We start from the raw sequence: 19,927 nt of genomic DNA, 5'->3' as shown, positions 1-19,927 counted from the left end.
CCTGTTACCCATGAAAGAGCTCCAATGGGAAGCATTACAACTACTTTTCCTCTTGAACTTGTTTCCATAGATTATCTCCACTTGGAAAGAAGTAAAGGTGGTTTTGAGTACATACTGGTTGTAGTCGATCACTTTACCAGGTATGCTCAAGCCTATGCAACCAAGAACAAGGCTGGAAGAACAGCAGCAGAAAAGATATTCAATGATTTTATTCCACGCTTTGGATATCCAAATAAATTACATCATGACCAAGGAAGAGAATTTGAGAATGAACTGTTCAAGACCTTAAGTAGACTATCTGGAGTTGGACATTCAAGGACCACACCCTATCATCCCCAAGGCAACCCAGCAGAGCGATTTAATAGAACTCTCTTACAAATGCTGAGAACACTCCAAGAGAAGGAAAAGGAGAACTGGAAAGAACATCTAGCACGTGTTGTTCATGCTTATAACTGCACAAGACATGAGGCAACTGGATTCTCACCCTTTTACTTAATGTTTGGTCGATCTCCTCGTTTGCCTGTTGATCTACTGTTTGGATTGAACTCAGAAGAAATAGATGAGTCTCCGACAAGATATGCTGATAAATGGGCTGCACGAATGAAAGAAGCGTACCGAATTGCAAGTGAAAACAGCAAACTGTCTAGTGAAAAAGGAAAAAAATATTATGACCGTCACTCTAGGGGAATCAATCTGCACCCTGGAGATAGAGTCCTTGTCCAGAACATGGTGAGAAAAGGTGGACCAGAAAAACTTAAGTCTTACTGGGAGAAACAAATCTACATCATTAGAGAACAAATAAATGACAACCCAGTATATAGAGTCAGTCCAGAAAACGATACATCAAAAATTCGTACTCTACACAGAAATCTGCTACACCTTGTAAATGACCTACCTGTTGACCTACCTGTTCCGTCACCCATATCTAAAATACAACCTGCAGTAGGAAAGGGGAAGAACAGAAAGACGAGGTCTAAAACACTGAGAGATACTTCATCAAACAGTGACACCACTGAGTCTGAAGAAGAAAATACATACTACTGGGTAAGGACACCAGAGAGTACAGTGAAAAGAGATAAAAACCTACAACCTACGTGTTCAAAGGAGAGAGATTCAACTCACCAACAACCGTCTGAAGAACTTACATTTCCCAGCCTCAGAGAACCTATAAGAGGAAAGAGACAAAGCACACAAAAAGAGCAACCTGCAGAAACACAAACAGATGAAGAATTCTTACATGTAGATGAGGAGACATGCATACCCGAGATCATCCATGAAGATGGAGACATTCCTATTTTCCTAACTAACCCACACACAACTATACAAAATTCCCCTTCAATGCATCCCAGAAGACCTACAAGAGATCGAAAACCGACACAAAGACTCACCTACTCGCATTTAGGCCAGCCATCATTACAGACACACGCAGCAGTTAACACTGTAGGGTTTTATGAGACGCAAGCCATGCCAATAAGCAGTTATTCTCAATACTACACTTCTCCAACACCAACATACCATCATTCTACATACCTGGTCCTTTCATAAAATACCAGACACTGCCACCACTAAATTATCCCATTTATGTTTATTGAGAGACAAAAGGAATCAACAAGTAATACGGTTGTTTAAAGAATATTTGGAAGCATTAGTTTCTTTGTGGGGGAGAGTGTGACCACCCTGAATTTAGTTGGGTCACAGGGATATTGGATTGTTTGTATATTTCTTTCTTTCTTTTATTACCTATGTCTATTTCAGTTTACTTGTATATATATAAGTTTTATTACTGTAGTGAGTTTACATTGGGCAGCTCAGCTGCATCTTCCGAATTCTGGTTGACAGTTGAGAGAGTGGAGTTGCCGTGACGATTGTGGTGCATCCTCAGACAACAAAGAGGACCTTTAAGCAACCACTAACTATTGTCTCTCTCTCATTTATTGTTAAGGTTAGCTATTAAATTCATTAATTTTCATATCAAATGTTTATTTACATGTTGTAATGTCATATATATATCATATACATATATATTTGTGTACTTACGAGTTCAGCCAGTTGTGTGAATTAGGCTAGAGCATGTCTGTACATATGGTTAAGGTTTCTTTATTTATTTATTTACTTATTTATTGTGATTTGATTTAAGTATCTATATGTTATATGTATTTCAATGTATTTATGAATCCTGTGATTCAAAGTGTCTTAATGACTCTGAAGTACAATGTTGTTCCTCAGACAACAAAGAGGACCTTTAAGCAACCACTAGTGCTAACTATTGTCTCTCTCTCATTTATTGTTAAGTTTTTAAACTGCTTACAGTCCTCCCGACTGCCCGGGACCTGTAACATATATATATATAATATAGACAGACAACACCAAATAACAAGGACAGATTCAACACAGAGCGCAACTGAAGACTCAGAAAGCTTTAATTTTCTGTTTTCGGGCAGGCTTTATAGCTTCCTGGTACGTGACGTCACCCGACTCTGACATTCCGCCACACCATTGGACTGATTTTACATGTGCTTCAAGACGTCATCACGCAAAGCGTTCCCCATAGCGTCAAACTCGACGCAACGCGAGTTCCCTTGAAAGGGAACTGCACCTTTCTGTTGACACCTGTTTTGCATTATGGTCATACTATAACAGCATTGGCTTTGTTCTCAAAGATAGTTAATCTTCATCTTTGCAAATTTAATAGGGTGATAATGTATTCGATCTCTGACCAGGTTCTGCATAAAGAACAAAGAATAAACACTTTTAAGGAAGTCACAATAAAAAGTTGGAGCTTCCTAAAATGTATAGGGGGAGACCGGGTAGTGTTGTAACACAGGGTCAGTTTTAACATTGTCAGTTTGACAAGTCAGAAAAGAGCTGTGGTGATGCCATCAATATCATACAATATCATGCATATATTTTATGACCAAAAAAACCCCCACTGATTTTCAGGAAGGAAAGTAAACATGTGTTTAATCAAGATTATTATGATTTTTTTATTATTATTTTTTTGCCTAGCAATCAATGTATTGTAGATACAGTTATTTGACTTTTATAATCTAAAGTAGCTATTTCTGTAGTTTAATTTGATGCTCTTAAAAAGCAGACTTAGTATTTATCTATTTCGGGTCCTAATTAGGCGACGACGAGCACATGAACCACTGTGTCGTGCTACTTGTTTTTACTCTCTTTTAAAATGTTTGATTTTAAAACTCTGATATCATGTTTTTATGTGTATAAATGATGTGTGAATATTCCTAATCTGTCTGACTGTGCTATCTCTCTATGGGAATTTATAACAAGTAGGCCTATACTTTTGTGTCTTGTTCATAATATTTATTTTCATATAAAACAAAGAAACAGAAATGAGTACATCCAGTTTATTAGCAATACCCTGCATGAGGCGATATCCGCCTTTGATCACGCAGGTGTCTGATCCACTACCAGAAGAGAGAACTATGAAGATAATATGATGCCATAAAGAATCACATGTGCAGGGTAAGATTTGTGAAAGTGTAGGCCTACATAAAATTGCAAGCATAAATTAAATTTGCATGCACAAGAGAAATATTTGTAAAGGTGTAAATCGCCTTTCAAGTGCAAGAAAAAAATATTTGCAGCATTTTACTGTTATTCATAAGTGTAATTCATGTATTGTGAAGCTGCAGCTTAATGCTAACGCAAAATAAATATGATCTGTATTCCAATTTCTTCTGACTTTCATTTTTCCGCGCTTACACTTTTGGCATGTTTTTTTCGCACAAATACGGCCAAAAGCATTGCAGGCCTATGAACAGAAATTTGCAAGTGGAAACAACAGAGTCAGGAACTGCAAAACAGATTGATCGCGTAAAACCAACCTTTGTGTATAAAAATAAACTGTTGTAAGAGCTTCTGGTTGTAAAACCGCCAAGATTTAAATTCAGGAAGAAATGGGATAACCCTTCACATGTGAGAATGTGTTGTGTTTCTTTTATATTAACTCAATATTAGAATAATTTTCTATGGTAGGCTACTTTTTAATGTTTTAATTTTACTATGGTAACTTTTTAATGTTAGTGTTAGCTGACACCTTCATTGTGATAGTTTAGCAAAGAACTTACTCTCGAATGTTCACGGACCAGCTTTGACTTTTCCAATATGGCGGACGACTTACATAGCAGCCCATAACAACAGCAGCTAATGAGGCATCTATGTATTTATCCTCGGGTGTACATTACTTTCTAATAATTAAATGGCCCATTGTCCATTATTCCTTACATGGTTCACTGAACAAGCATGAAAAACTTTTTTTTAAAAACACGTAAATGCTTTAAACAGTGCATTTAAACAATCACTTTTTTCAGTGATGATCTGTAGGCCTACAGCTTCTTGGATTTTTCATAATTATCTTTAAAATACACTATCCTGAAAAAGGGACGTTTTGTTCAATGCTATAATAGTAGCCTAGGCTATACAATATTACAATTCCTGCAATACTGGAGGCTGCAGTTCCAGGACTGCCATAGACCCGCATTTCTAGGACCCTTTTTTTCCCCTTTTTTTCTGACAACGCCACCTAGCCAATAGGCTACTCCAACAGAGAAAACCTGAATTAAACATAAAACAAACAGATACAAAGACCACACCCATGGAAAGATTACATTTTTATTATCTGTCCACCTTATTTTTAACATAAGAATGGGCACGGCCATTGTAGGCTATTTAAATGTTCAAGAATTTCTGTGTCAGGCATCAGTTATTTTAGCCGTGCAAAAACAGTTCATTATGGTTACTGACGTTGTAAACTGGTATTTGTTTTCATATTATTTTAATTTATTAACATACTGATAAACACATTAGTTTGTTGCGCAAACAGTTCGATTACACGCCAGATGAGAATTATCACGCCGGACTTCGGCGAATGAAAAGGAAGTCTCGTAGCCTACATACACAGAAAATATCTTGCTTCCGAGTTGAAAAATAATTTCTTTCTTTCTAGCAAAACTTCTTTAAAACCAGAATATAGGGCCTCATATATTGAAACAAATTAGGTTAAATAGGGTTAGGAGTTGGTTAGGATAATAATCAGTTAGGCTACATAAATATTGCCGTCATGGAAAGACTGTTCAATATGTTTGCATTAGGCTTAATAAGTTAACCATGACCGCACTGTGTTATCTTCACACAGACGCAGCTTCCAGTCAGTAGCTTCACAACAGTGAATTTGTTCTCTTTAATACCAATATTCAGAGGATTTCTCAAACCTTTTATCAGCCTTTTCGGGTAAGTAGTTTAATATCAGTTGATATTTTCAGGTGTGTTGATTCTGATGTTTCAGATTATTTTATTCTGTATGCAAAATTAGAACTGAGATGACTCTTAATTGAAGAGACGCACCGAGCAGTGTCTAATCTATAGTTCTTATTTTACTGAAGAACTTGCTAGTATAGGTACATGTGTGGTTCTGTAACAAATTGAACACAAGAGAAATAAACTTATTGATGCATACATTGGGACACAGCTGAAATGTGTAGTGTGACCGTCCCTTTAGAATGAGGCTGACAAACTTTTTCACCTACGGTGACCAGATGTCACCGACTATGTTCAGTTCACTTAGTTTTGTCGTGGCCACAACATATAAACTTATTAGAACGTGATAATATTTCGTGGCCACAAGATATTAATTTGTGGGAACATCATATTACCTCGTGGAAATGCGATATGTCGTGGCCACAAGGTCATTGTCTTAAGGTAATCATTATGTCGTACTGAAGATCCTATGTTGAGGGAATGACATTTTTCTTGTGGCCACGAGTTTAAAGGGATAGTTCACCCAAAAATGAAAATGATCCCATAATTTACTCACCCTCAAGCCATCCTAGGTGTATATGACTTCTTTCAGCCAAACACAGTCAGAGTTAAATATACAAATATCCTGGCTCTTCCAATTCCTTTATAATGGAACTGAATGGTAACTTTAATTTTGACACTTCCTTTTGAAGTGAAGCAATGTGTTTTTGTAAGAAAAATATCCACACACACACACATATAATAACTAGCTTCCGGTAATGTCTGTCTGTATGCAAGTCTAGTTCCAGCTGAAGAGTGACCTCTGACCTGACCCCAAAGCTGTTGTCCCTTGAATATGTTGTTAATTTCTTTATCTTTATCAAAATTCTTTATTCACAAGCAAAAATGGTTCCTTTATTTTTCCTCTTTATCTTGCTGAATTTAACTCTTTTATTTAATCCATTAGACTTTAAATAACAAAAATGTTTTAATGCATTATGATGATTTATTCAAAGATAGTATTTAAACTTATTATTGTGCTTTTCTTTTTTTTCTGTGTAATTCCATATTTTGATGTACACAAATCGATGATATTTGTTTTCTGTTTTTGTCCTTATGATTGTCCATTGTAAGAGATACAACCATGCTTCTTTTCCCTGATCTTGTACGTATCTATAAGTTCAGCAAAAAAAAACAAAAAAAAAACAGTCATAAAGTAAAATCTTTATTGGCATGATCATTTACAGTATTTACAAAACATATATCATAATATACAAAATGTTACTTAGGTAGTAAAGAGATATGAAAAGATATAGAGAAAAATAAGGCAAATGCATATCAATGAAAAAATATATAGGCTAACCAATAGAAATTATAATTAATATATAAATATTAATAAAAAAGAAACAATCAATGAATGGATTTAAAAGACTGAATGCTGGATGGGATAGATAAAATGTGTTATTGTAGGCCTATATTATTGTATGTTCTTACATATTCTTTTAGCATTAATTGATAATAACAAACTTCATTTGAATGCTGCTGTCTATGCTTATTTTTTTGTCATTCTTAATTGACAAAATATTAAATGATTAAAAATATCCATTTCTCATAATCCCAGGTTGCTATGTCATGCAGGTTTGTTTAAACATTAAACTCGTGGCCACTCAAAATAGATGTCGTTCCCTCATAGGGTCTCGAGGCCACAACATAAGGATATCGTTTCCTTGACAGAATGATCTCGAGGTCACGACATATTATCACGTTCCCACGACAAAACTGAGAACCGGTGACTCCCGGTCACCGTATTTACCCTCTCACATACACACTGCAGTCTGGACGGAATTATCAGGGACATGCTTTTTGCTTTTTGTAGAGTTTTTATTTATAAACCTAATTAATAAATAAATAAATAAATAAATAAATAAATAAATAAATAAATAAATAAATAATTAAATAATTATTTATTTTAAGGGCAGTATTTACACATATTATTCTAATTTAACAATTAGGTGTAGGAAACATACACAACTGATTCTATAAGCACTCTTTTGTGTTATAGTACAATTTACTTTATCTGAGATATTTCCATTTTGTGACAACTTTCCAATATCACTCACAACTAGCCACGATGAAGCAATGATGTCAGAACAACCTTTTTTTGCTTGAGAAATCATACCATAAAACAGTTTTTGTGTTCTTTGTGCAATCAGTCCCATAGAGACCACCATCAAGTAAAGTTTAACTGCTTTTACTTCAGTTTTTTAATACAGATTATTTGCTTCAGATGATTCATGATTATGAGAAAAAAATATTTGTTTGCCTAAAATCTTTCCAGAATAACAATTTTGAAATTATGTTATTTATGTTTATATCATTTTTGTGATGAATGTGTATTTTTGGCCTTTATTAGGGTTTGACCTTCTTTTAATGGCAAGATGAGTGTTGCTGAGAAAGTCTGTGTTTTTGTCTTTCTCTTACAAGGTATGTGAATCTCTTCTTCACCAATGTCTTTAATGAGACATGTAAGATGAAGTGAACAGCTAAAATATTTATCATGATGAATGTGTTTTTTTATATGATCAGTGTATTTCAATCTGTTGTGTATAGGTCTAAATGGTTTAATTGCATAGTTGAAAAGTATTTGAGGAGCGCTACTTATGATTATTTATACTATAGCGGTTCTGTTAAGACCGAATACTTGCGATTACTCAATTGTATTTACAAGAAATACGCAATACTTTTTACTCCATTACTGTGCATGTAGACTTAAAAGTACAAAGTACATTATGTCAGTTATCATGACTTAAATCTAAAATATATAAAAAATGATAAAATCTCTATACTGTCTCTTAATTGTTTTCAAAAGTCAATTGAAAATCTAAGAAAGGAATACTTTTTACTTGTAAGTTTAATAAACATACACACTTTCTTACTTTTTACTTTTACTTTTTTCACTCAATTATTAATATGTATTTATTTATTTATTTATTGACTAGATACTTAGACTTTTAATTGAGTTATTAAAAATACACAGAATCTTTAACTTTAGCACCATTTCTCACTACACTACATTTACAGCCCTGTTTAATAGAGGTCTGTTGTGTTACATGTTACATGATGCAAAGTAATCTGATTACCTTATTTTAATACATGCTGTACTAAAGACCAAATTCATAAATGTAAAAATAAAGAAAGTTGAACATCAAATATGTTACATTTTATTTAAAATCAAGTATTCTGACTTTTTGCCATGTTATTATTCCGATGTTGATTCAGTCACTAAAGCCTCTATCGTCATCAATCCACACAGGCTTTTTTTCTTTTTTTTAACTGAAATGTAAATTAGGTCTATTTGTAAACTGAAACGTATAGTCAATAAAGGGTTTGTGTTTATGGCTGGTAATGTGCTTGTACACTTTTTTGTGTGCTTTAACAGTTTGTGTTGTGTGTGTTAGGTGTTTGCTGTAAATATTTCAGCATCAGTCTGCCAGAGAAGATTGAAGCTCTCAATGGATCCTGTGTGATTATAAAGTGCACATTTGAGATTGAGGATGAATATGACAAAGACCTCACTGAGAGTGCTGCTAGAGGAGTTTGGTTCAAAGATGGACGTGATGTAAATCTAGTGTTTAACTTTAAAGGGGAAATAACTGGAAAACTACATAAGAAGAACTGCACCACTATCTTTTATAATGTTAGTTCAAATCATAAGGGTAAATATTACTTCAGGATTGAGAGTGGTCGTCTGAAATACAGCTACACAAAAATCACCACTGTAAATGTCATTGGTGAGTGATTTGAGCTATTTTTTATAATATAAATGAATGTGTTAAATTAATATTTTAAATATATTTGTCATGCCATTATTGTCAGTGTACGTAATCTTGTATTTGTGTGTATTTCAGAGTCTCCCCCCAAACCCACAGTGAAGCTGAATGAGGATCAGGATCAGGAGGTGTTGGAGGGGAGCTCTGTGAGTCTGCGCTGCTCTGCTGAGACTCTCTGCTCCTCTCCTCCACCAACTCTCACATGGAGCTTCACTCCCAGAATCCCCCTCAGTGAGAGCAGCAGACAACAGGAGCTCCTCATCTCTGATCTGAACTTCACTGCTACTCACCGTCACCACAGAGTCACTTTCACCTGCACTATAACCTACCAGCTACAGGACAAGAACAAAACAGCACAGGACAACATCACATTACATGTTCAGTGTAAGTGATGCTTTGTATCAGTTTTGACTTGGTAATCATATTATTGTAAATTGTATTGTGTGGCAATGTATTTGTTTCCCCTCAGATCCCCCTAAAAACACATCAGTGTCTGTGCTTCCGTCTGGCTCGGTGTTGGAGGGCAGTTCTGTGACTCTGACCTGCAGAAGTGATGCAAATCCAGCAGAGCTGAACTACACCTGGTCTAGAAAGAGTGAAAGAGAGTTGAAGCAGCTGCAGACTGGAGACACTCTTACCTTCAACAGGACCGACCCGACACAGAGAGGCTGGTACCACTGTACAGCTCAGAACAAACACGGCTACAATGAGTCATCAGTGATGCTGGACATTCAGTGTGAGTAATAAAGGAATAGAGAGAACCTTTCAACCAATAATAAAACTTTATTCCATCATTAACTATGTTTTCTATGGAACACAAAAAAGTTATTTAGCAGAATGCCCTGGCTGTTTTTTTCATACAACAGCAGTGAACTGGGGCTGTCAAGTTAAAAAAAGACAAAAAATTCACATTAGACATATGGTCACATTTGAGGTGTTTGTTTCTTTGTTTGTTACAATTTTTTAATGTTTGTGAATCATTATTTATTTGCACTTATCCAGAAGTCATTGAATAACGCAAAGTTATAAGATTTTAAATAGAGTATACGAGTCCTTATTTTTGTCAGCCCCAGTTCCTATTCACTTTTATCTGGAAAAGTGCAGCCTGGACATTCTGCTTCTTTTTGGGGGGAAATCAAAATGAAAAATGAGTTTGGAATGACTATTTTAATGTCTGTTTTACTTGCTGATTTGCTTTACATTCATTAGCACTTTAATTGAAGCATATTCTATGCTAGTCGGTGTGACCTTTTATCTTACACCTTTAACCCTATGATTATTCAGATAGGGTAAGGTTAGTCAAATTTAGCCTAATCCATAAAGAACTCACCCGCCAGGAGGTCGAAGTCCTTCAGGAATGACGTAGAAGACTCCCTTGTGGTTGTTCTTTTTTTGAGGCTCAGTTCGTAGTTATAAATAAAGTCTCACAGGAGGCAATCAAAACAATAAAAATGCTTATTTTATTGGTTTCAATACAAAGCAGTTAAATATAAAATAAAACTTAAAATCAGCTTAAGCTAAAAAGCTCTATAATCTAGCCTTTAACCAGCAATATTGGAGATGCTGTTAGGCGCCCCTTGTATCAGGCATACTTCACGCTTAATGCAGGCAGCATCTGAGGAGGCCTTTTACTCCTCAGACTTTTATTCTACTTTTTGGGAAATTCCACTTCCATATTTGTCATGAATTGATCAATGTCTTGTATGATCCATTATTCCTACTGTTGGAGTATCAGTCTCTGTGACTCAGTCTCAATCCCCTGGATGTCCTTTCTCTGTCTCTTACGCTGTTGTCTTCTAGCACTCTTCCTCTTCTTCACTGAAGTGTTCGTCTGCTCTCTTCACCCCTGTTTGTCTTCTCATTAACCTTTTGTGGTTGGTTACAAACATTCATGCACTACAACTTTCACAACCATTGTTTAGTCGTCTTATCTTGGCCCATGTGTATCTTCTCATTTACCTTTTTGTGGTTGGTTACAAACAGTTCATGAACTACAACTTTCACAATTTTCTTCTCATCTCATCTTGTTTCAAAGACACACAAAATGCAACATCATTCTGAGTCGCCGATTGCACAACATAGCATTTCATGCAAGCATATATGGCATTAATTCAAAAGCAATTCCATCTTTGAACAGGTAAAAAGCAATATCATAATCCAAAACATCTAAAATGAACAAATAAAACCTTTATTAGTACTCTATACTCTACTATAGAGCCAGGAATACAAACAAAAACAAATCTCAGCTAGTGTCTGAATGTGAACTGTAAGGCAGTAAAATTAGTCAGTAATATGTAAGCCATCTTCAGTGATTGTATGTGAACTACAATAGAAAAGTCACTAAGAAAAGGTTCCAGTTTTCCTGCTCAGACTTTTCTTGATCTTTTTCTCTATTAGATGCTCCTCAAATCTCCACTTCCTCGAGCTGTGACAGTGCAACTGTGTGTTTCTGTGAGGTTGATGGGAATCCCTCTCCTGAACTGGAGTGGCATCTGTCTGGACGTCCTGTCAGTAACTCTTCAAACACGTTCATCAGTGAAGAGCGATTGAACAGCACAGGCTTGAGGAGCTCCATCACTCTACATCAGTCACCCTCACACACATACACTCTGCAGTGTGTCGGCAGCAACACTCATGGCACTGCAAGTCAACTGTTTCAACTGAATCTCTTCTTTCAAGAGGCTTCACGTAAATTTCAACTTTAATCTATTTCAGTCATTGATATGGCAATGAATCAGCTATAGCCTGCTGCTTTTTTTAATGAATGGAATTATTCAGATACATTGTGTTAAATATTTGCTTGATATCAATACAGTTGCTCTTTGGAATAAAGAAAGTTTCCATGAACTGTCACTTTAATAGAGTTTATCACTGAGGCCGTCCTGGTTGGATTCGCTGCTGGGGCTACATTTATGGCCATCTTATGGGTCACAACACTGCTGTACAAGTAAGTAAACTTTGTGATACCTGATGTAAATACAATAGTATGATCTTTCCCCTAAGGAAAAAACACCACAAATATGATCTCTTTAATATCACAATTGTTTCTCTTAGACAGCAATGAAATAAATGAAATACAATTAGAAACACAAGAGGGGGTGAGATTTCCCAGAAAAAAAACCCTTTGTGTTTATAATTTTATTTCATGTACAGAATTTTAAGAGGAACATCTGAGCCAAATTTGATACTTAATGGAGTTCTACGTAACATTACAGTATATTTCATTTAAAGGGATGGTTAACCCAAAAATGAAAATTCAGTCATTCCAAATCCGTAATACTTTCGTTCATCTTCGGAACACAAATGAAGATCTTTTTGATCTGACAGCTACGCAACTGACAATTTGATGCTTCAAAAAGTTCATAAAGAGATCGTAAAATCAATACATATGAATTGAGCGGTTTAGTCCAAATTTTCTGAAGAGACTTGATTGCTTTATATGATGAACAGATTTAATTTAGGCTTTTATTCTCATAAACATCAATCAACGGAAGCTCAAGCATGTTCACTTGATGTATGAAAACCAATGAGGTTCATTCTAGTGTTACGCAGCACGTTTGAGCTTCCGCAAAGAACCAATGAGGTTCATTTTCATGTTACGCAGTATGTTTGAGCTTCCACAAGAACCAATGAGGTTCATTCTCGTGTGTTACGCTGCATGTTTCAGATTCTGCAAGAAACAATGAGGTTCAGTCTCGTGTTACGTAGCACTTTTGAGCTTCTGCAAGAGGTTTGTTCTAGCACATCAAGCAGGTTTGGTTGTTTATATGTAAATAAAAGCCCAAATTGAATCTGTTCATCATATAAAGCAATCTAGTCTCTTCAGAAAATGTAAACTAAACCGCTCAATTCATATGGATTAGTTTTACGATCTGTTAATGAGCTTTTTGAAGCGTCAAAGTGGTAGTTTCATATAGCTGCCAATGGAGGGACAGAAAGCTCTCAGATTTCATCAAAAAGATTCCGAAGATGATAGAAAGTCTTACGGGTTTGGAACGACATGAGGGTGAGTAATTTAATTTTTGGGTGACCTTTCCCTTTAAGTCTCCTGAGCTATAAAAGAGCAACCTCCGAACAATAAAAATGTCTAATGAATGTGGTGCAAGCAGTTATGTTTTTAATTATGGATTATTTCTGTAGATGCTGCAGGACTCAAACGGGAGATAAAACTGGAGTCATTCAGACTGATGTGGTATGTTACAGTATATCAAACACACATTCTATTCATTCTCAAACATGTCAAACTCATGTACGCCAGAACACTTTTACGTACAGTTACTCTCTCCAAGTTTATTTTTCATAAAAGCTCTACTAATGATTCTCCATCTTTGTTCATCCACTAGGCTGATTCAGTGGACAGTGGGGAAGAGCCTTTTTATGTCAATAAAGTTATGGTATCAGCTGAAGCCCCCACAATAAATCATCCAGAAACTCTACATTATTCCACCATTAACTTTAACAACACCAAGTCAAAAGACATTAGAGGCATCCCTTCGCTTACTGAGGACTATGCTGTGGTCCAATATTGCGGTCGAAACGTAGCAGATAGCGAGGCAAAGATCAGAGAAGTGTCGCCAATGCCACATAATGATACCATTTACCAAGTTCCTCACAAAGCAAGACGGAGTGCAGATAAGGACGTAAAGCAAGGTGAATCTATCTAAGAAAGCATCAAATACAATATTTATAAACACGTAAATTCTTAATTCATTCAAATATTTTAGAGCACATGGAAGCCACACTTAAATATATATATATATATTTTGTCATTGCATTAGAAAACAAATGATTAATCACATTTTTATATGGTGTCAATAAGATTTTAAGTGGGTGTTTAAAGTAATTTCCTAATGAAGTTCACAGAGCTGTCATATCAGAGTAACCACTGGTGTAGTTCATTACATTTACTATGAAAACGTTGCACTAACATTGGACAATCACATAGTGTCACAATATTTTTGTATTCATTTTGTGTGTATTGATATATCATTTAAAACCTCCACAAACGTATTTTTGGGAATTAAAAATCATGTGTTTGTGCAGTCTTTCTTTAAATGATTTATTATTTATTATCATTATTATTTTGTTATATAATTTAGTCATGTTACACTTTACATAAATCTTTAAGTGTCCAAACACTCTTTGTGGGGCACTACATATTTACAATATGCAGATTATTTCCAAATAAATGTTGTTGTTTACTGTACACTTGCACCCATTCAAATGGGTCTTGAAAATTCTGTCTACTTTTATTTTGGTTAGCATTTGCATATTGAGAACTGCAACATTCTGCAATAATAAAGTATGTTTTATAGACATTTGAAACCAAAGTTTATTCTTTTACAAGATCACAAACATTCTTGTAGATAGCTTTCAGGTTTTATATTCATGTAAGATAAAAACAAATGAAATAAGTGTTTTTTTAAATTGCACAATTGTAAGGCTTCAATTTGTAAACATATTTTTTCCCTTATGTTTCTCTGACATATACTGTAGGATTTAACTGCCAAAAATGCCTTTTTGCCATTTTATTTTAATCACCAGTACAATTTAGAAGCCTATATACCAACTTACACCTATAGCATTCCCAATATGATTATGTGATTGTGACTTTCAGTAAAAAAAAGTTCAGTTGCATCCGTGCCTAATGTCTCTGTCATGTTGCTCATTATTTTTTATAAATGTATTTGCAGACCCAATGAGTCACTGAGTCCATTCATATATATGACTCAAGCTCGTTGAATGTCCTTAATGAAAATAACATTGCTCTACACTCATATATCATATTCAGTTCCATTACGACCATGTAAAACTCCTTATCTCATGTGACACATGAAAACGGCACCTTTCTGTTGACACCTGTTTTGCATTATGGTTATACTTTAACAGCATTGGCTTTGTTCTCAAAGATGCATTCATCTTTCTTTGTTTATATATGCAAATTTACATGGGTGATAATGTGAACCCTAACCAAGTTTTGCATAAAAATGTAGCCTGATCCCCCCAAAGGAAGTCACAAGGTATAGACCTATTCTTTATATACCGTACGTTTCAAAAGCATTTAGTAAACCTTTTAGTAACCACAAAAGTTAGCCTACATTAAAGTTAGTCAAAGTGTGCTAAATAGATGCTGAGAAGTAGATAAATATGTGTTTTATATTATAAAGTATATATTAGTAGTATAGTAGTTTTATATATTATACAGTATACTGTGCAAAAGTCTAAGGCACCTTATTTTCACCCCCCAAAAAGGTTTTAAGCCAGTTATTTATATATTTCGCTGTAGTATGTCAGTAGGAAATATCAGTTTAAGTTTTTAAACATTCCTTTTTCCATTAATTGTAATATTCGAGTGAGATTTTTTTATGCACAAGGAGTCTGACAACAGCCGGTGCTCCACAAAGAGATCTCATTGAGATTACATGAAGAAACAGAAAAAACTGAGGCAACGTCTCCAAGACGCTTGAAGAAACCTACCTAATTTCTCGTTGTCTTGTGTTGATGTCGCACGCGGCTGGTGTTTTCATCAGCATTCATCTGGAAGACATATTTTTTTAGAGCGTTTGCTCATCTACAATAGTAGGACGTTTCCTGTCAGATGTCAAATAGACTTTTAGAAAATGTCTTTAAGATGTTTATGATTTAGAATGTATTTAAAACTGACATCTTAAAGACGTCTATCAGATGTTTGTAAACAGCAGATGCTTTCCAGATTAAGTGATCTTTAACAGACATCTTGCAGACGTACGTGTGCTATTTCTCAGGTGTTCCTGTCTGGTTTTGTTTGAGCACATGGCTTGTGATTGTGTTGGCTGGCCATGTGCTCTTGTTTTTGTTTTTACTGTGAGGACATGGCTTGTCATGTCTGTTTCTTTGAGCCATGTGCTCTTCTGTCTATTGTCTTCTTAAAGGAACACTCCACCGTTTTTTCATATTAAACTATGTTATTCCCTAAGTAACTAAGACGAGTTGATACATACCTCTCTCGTCTCAGTGCGTGCACTCAATCGCTCTGCCGCGCGGCAACACTTTGATAGCACTTAGCTTAGCCCAGTTCATTCATTAGGGACCAAACAGAGATGAAGTTAGAAGCGACCATAGAAGCGGAATAGCACTTGGGACTCGGGAGCACTTCGACTCGGCGCAGTAAAAAGTCACGCCTGAAAAATCCTCTCCACCTCTCCCTCTCACTTCTGTCATTAGAACCAACATGACTTTTTACTGCGCCAAGTCGAAGTGCTCCCGAGTCCCAAGTGCTATTCCGCCATACATTATAGTTATCCTTTTTACCCGCTTAGAAAAGCGCCACGTTTTATTTTGTGTCACCATACTTGGTCGTGTAACTACTTGTGTAACTGTATTTAAATAGGGAAAACGTGGAGGTGTTTGGTCGCTTCTAACTTCATCTCTGTTTGGTCCCTAATGAATGAACTGGGCTAAGCTAAGTGCTATCAAAGTGTCGCCGCGCGCCAGAGCGATTGAGTGCACGCACTGAGACGAGAGAGGCATGTATCAACTCGTCTTAGTTAAGGGAATAACATAGTTTAATATGAAAAAACGGTGGAGTGTTCCTTTAACTCTTTCCCCACCATTGTCATTTGTGAGAAACACTTCCTCGCCATTCCCCGCACGCTCTTAACCTGATTATGCATAATAAGCCCACAATGCACTTGATCATGTAAATGCTTTAACCTGTTTTGCTCTATCGGAGTAAGGTCATAAATGGCTTAAGCATAAACCGATCGCCTCAGCTAGATTTTTGCCCCTTATGCCGATTTCGCCCAGCATGTAAATGCGTTAACCTGCTTTCTGTAGGCTTATTGAAGTGAGCATGTGTGATAATGTGATAGACCCAAAAAAGACTTTCTTGACCCAAAAAAATTATAATAGTGCTCTCATCTTGTGCAGCAGATAAAGAAGTGGTTCAGTCAAAATGTTGCATCTGTAACTGCATGAGATGGTAATATATGAGCCGTAAGTTTCCCATTGACATGTTGCAATACTCTTCTGTTTTTAATGCTTTATTTACATCACAACTGACATAACAAATGAAATACCTTGAGTCAGATACACAAATGATTATGTTTACGTCACTACCGGGTAATAACCTGATTTATTAATAAAGTCTTGTGAATGTGGTTTACTTGCATTATGGGGTTATTGGTTTGCATGTAAACCTGGACAACAGGTTATTTTGAGTAAGCTGATTTTTTTGTGAGTTTTCAGATCTGTTGAAGATGCGGTTTCTGTTCATGTGTGCCAAGACATTAGAAATCCCGACCGGACAATGTTTTACGGCCATGTCCAGGATAAAGTATGCGTGGTCACCCACCCAATAAACATACAGTTAGGGTGAAATTAAATGACTTAAACTGAGATTTTAGCCATATTGCCCATCTCTAAGTCATTCATTCCCTGTGTGACTGGCAAAGGTTTGCGTTTCGATATGGGTGTGTGCAGTTTACCTTATCCAACAAAACGTTCAAGTATCGTCAAGTTATGTTTATCACAGATCTTATTTCACTCATAAATTGAAAAACCCATAAGAAAAAAAATCTTGAAGGAACAAATTGGTTTTCCGGGTTTTGACGTCATCCCTGTAGCATCTTTTGAAAGATTCTCTTTTTTTTAATTAACTGCTTTTTTTTTTTGCTGTGACATTGTGACATTGTTCCATGTTTTTATGTTTTTTTTATTATTAAAGATGAGTTGTATGCATAAGTATGTAACTTGTAGAAATGTCTCTCAGGAAGAAATAGTTTGCCTAAAATGGAGAAGCACTTTTTTTGCTTAAAGTGGTGCAAGACTTTTCTGCATGTGACGCAACACCTTAGGTTTGCATTGTAAACGTAGCACCCGTAGCAATCGTTAAATGCACCCAAATATGTAAATTCTGTCACCATTTACCATGTTTGTTCTTCCTTCTTTGGAACAGAAAAGGTAAAAGGTATTTTTTTAATGAATATCCTGGTCACTATTTTCATTATGAAATAATAGTAATGATAATAAATAAATTATCCCTCTCACCATCCCTTCTGAATTCAACAGTGCACTTTGAAATACACAAAGTAAAACCTATTAGGTAAACTTTCAACATATTAAAATGTCCAATTTAATAGGAATGTTACGTTTTAAAATGTTACCATTTTTTCTGTGAAAAAAAAGGTGTGTTCATGATGTTACAGGAACTAGACTGATGTAATGAAAAGGGAAGTTCTGATGCCAGTTAGTATGTCACTGTTCTGTTCATACAGCACGGTTTCTATACTACTACTACTACTAAGTCAAATTTTGACAAAATTTGTAGATGCATGAGTGTGTGTTTTTCTTTCCTTCATTGGATTACAAAAAAGGATGGATATCTGGACAGCAGATACAATTCTTCTTCTCAGTTTTCTGTTGAAAGGTTTGTCTACCTGTTCTTTCCATTGAGTAAACAAAAACCATTGTTTCTTTACTGGTCAACAGGCCTTATTGTGAAAGTAATTAGAGTGTGGATTAATAAGCATTATTATTTTTTATTAGTTTAAGTTTTAATTTGTTGTCTCCATTAAAGTTGCCACAGAGATGCCTGTATGATTCTCATCTATGGTACACAGAAGAAGAAAAATGTAATCATAGGCTGCTGGGTCATAGCAGCTATAAAACTGTTACACTTAAGTCTGGCCCTCGAGGTCCACTTTCCTGCAAGGTTTAGCTCTGATCGAACTCACCTGACTGTGACTTTCCAGTAATCTTGAACACCTTGATTATCTTGTTCATGTGTGTTTGATTAGGGTTGGAGCTAAACTCTGCAGAAAATTTACCCTCAAGTGAACCCCTGCTAAAATCTATGTAATTTGTTGAACAGTTTTATTCTTACCTCATCAGCTCTTTGAATCAACGATGGTTTGTTGAAACCTGCCAACTGACAGTCCCACTTGGCTGGAACAGGTACTGTTCAACAGCAGGCTACCTGTATAAATACAGGTGAAACCAGTGACCTATAGAGAAATTTGAAGGTCATGGTTCAATTTGGGTATTATAAATATAACTGTTTCTGAAATAGAGAGGGGTAACATATTGCAGAATGAAATCATTCAGAAGAAGAGGCAGGATTGTAGGAATTGGGGGGTCATCACCTATTTTTCTGGAAGTAGTCTGAGGTAGTTTAAAAGCTGGTGGTGGACAAGATTCACCCTGAGGTACTGAATGCCCTGGATGTAGTTGAGCTGTCACACCTGTTCAACATTGCATGGGAATCAGGGCCAGGCCCTTACGATTGGCGGATGGGTGTATTTGGTTTAAAAAAATAATAAATTCTTATTTTTAAAAAAGGGGATTGTAGGGTTTGTTCCAATTATCGAGCAATCACACTCGAAATAAACCAATATCCCAGAGTATTACTCCAGTAACTCCAACAGTTCACTGAACTGAGACATGTTTGTCTGAGAGAACTGATGAGCAAACGAACAGGTACAGCCAGCCACGGTCGCTTTGGCCAGGTGGTATTTATATCATAGGGGGCGGGACCTTTAGATTCTGGAGCATTTGATTGGTCAGAAGATGTGATGAGAAGCTGAAGTCCGCGGTGACGTCATAAAAATCCGTCATCCATTTTAGCGGAAGTGAGAGACTGTAAGTTTTGAATGCTTATATCTCCTAAATGCAAATTTTGTCATTGTTTTGAAACACCAGCTTATTCATAACATTAAGGCTAACATATTCATATAAGAGCTAAAAAACTTACATTTTGATTTCAAGGGGCCTTTAAGTCAGTCAATCTTGTTCCCAGTCAGTGTTGGACTCCCTTTGCCTCACTGATTCTGTTTGTGATATTCATAGGCAGTATCTCAAGG

General features: G+C 35.8%; 2 protein-coding genes across 4 annotated transcripts in view; both read left to right on the top strand.

The window, feature by feature from the left end:
- LOC311082192 (myelin-associated glycoprotein) overlaps nt 1–14,605 on the top strand; it is a gene marked incomplete at its 5' end in the record, with an annotated part of 35,107 nt that extends 20,502 nt beyond the window's left edge. Inside the window, 5 exons of the mRNA XM_084112931.1 lie at nt 9,559–9,825; nt 11,487–11,777; nt 11,952–12,036; nt 13,230–13,281; nt 13,433–14,605. Coding sequence (XP_083969057.1) covers nt 9,559–9,825; nt 11,487–11,777; nt 11,952–12,036; nt 13,230–13,281; nt 13,433–13,753 — 1,016 coding nt within the window. The 3' untranslated portion in view covers nt 13,754–14,605. The remainder of the gene's footprint in view (nt 1–9,558; nt 9,826–11,486; nt 11,778–11,951; nt 12,037–13,229; nt 13,282–13,432) is intronic.
- A 3,699-nt stretch (nt 14,606–18,304) lies between these two features.
- The window catches only part of LOC311080572 (sialic acid-binding Ig-like lectin 12), a 33,978-nt gene continuing 32,355 nt past the window's right edge, over nt 18,305–19,927 (top strand). For 2 of the 3 annotated variants that reach the window (XM_084110574.1, XM_084110573.1), the window contains exon 1: nt 18,305–18,495. In XM_084110574.1, coding sequence (XP_083966700.1) covers nt 18,444–18,495 — 52 coding nt within the window. In that variant the 5' untranslated portion in view covers nt 18,305–18,443. The remainder of the gene's footprint in view (nt 18,496–19,927) is intronic. The other variant, XM_084110572.1, reaches the window with a different exon arrangement.

This window comes from Abramis brama, assembly GCF_963993115.1.
Source record: "Abramis brama genome assembly, chromosome: 4".
NCBI classification, from domain to species: domain Eukaryota; kingdom Metazoa; phylum Chordata; class Actinopteri; order Cypriniformes; family Leuciscidae; genus Abramis; species Abramis brama.
Note: the sequence above shows the minus strand (reverse complement) of the source record. Positions and strands in the feature narration are given on the sequence as shown.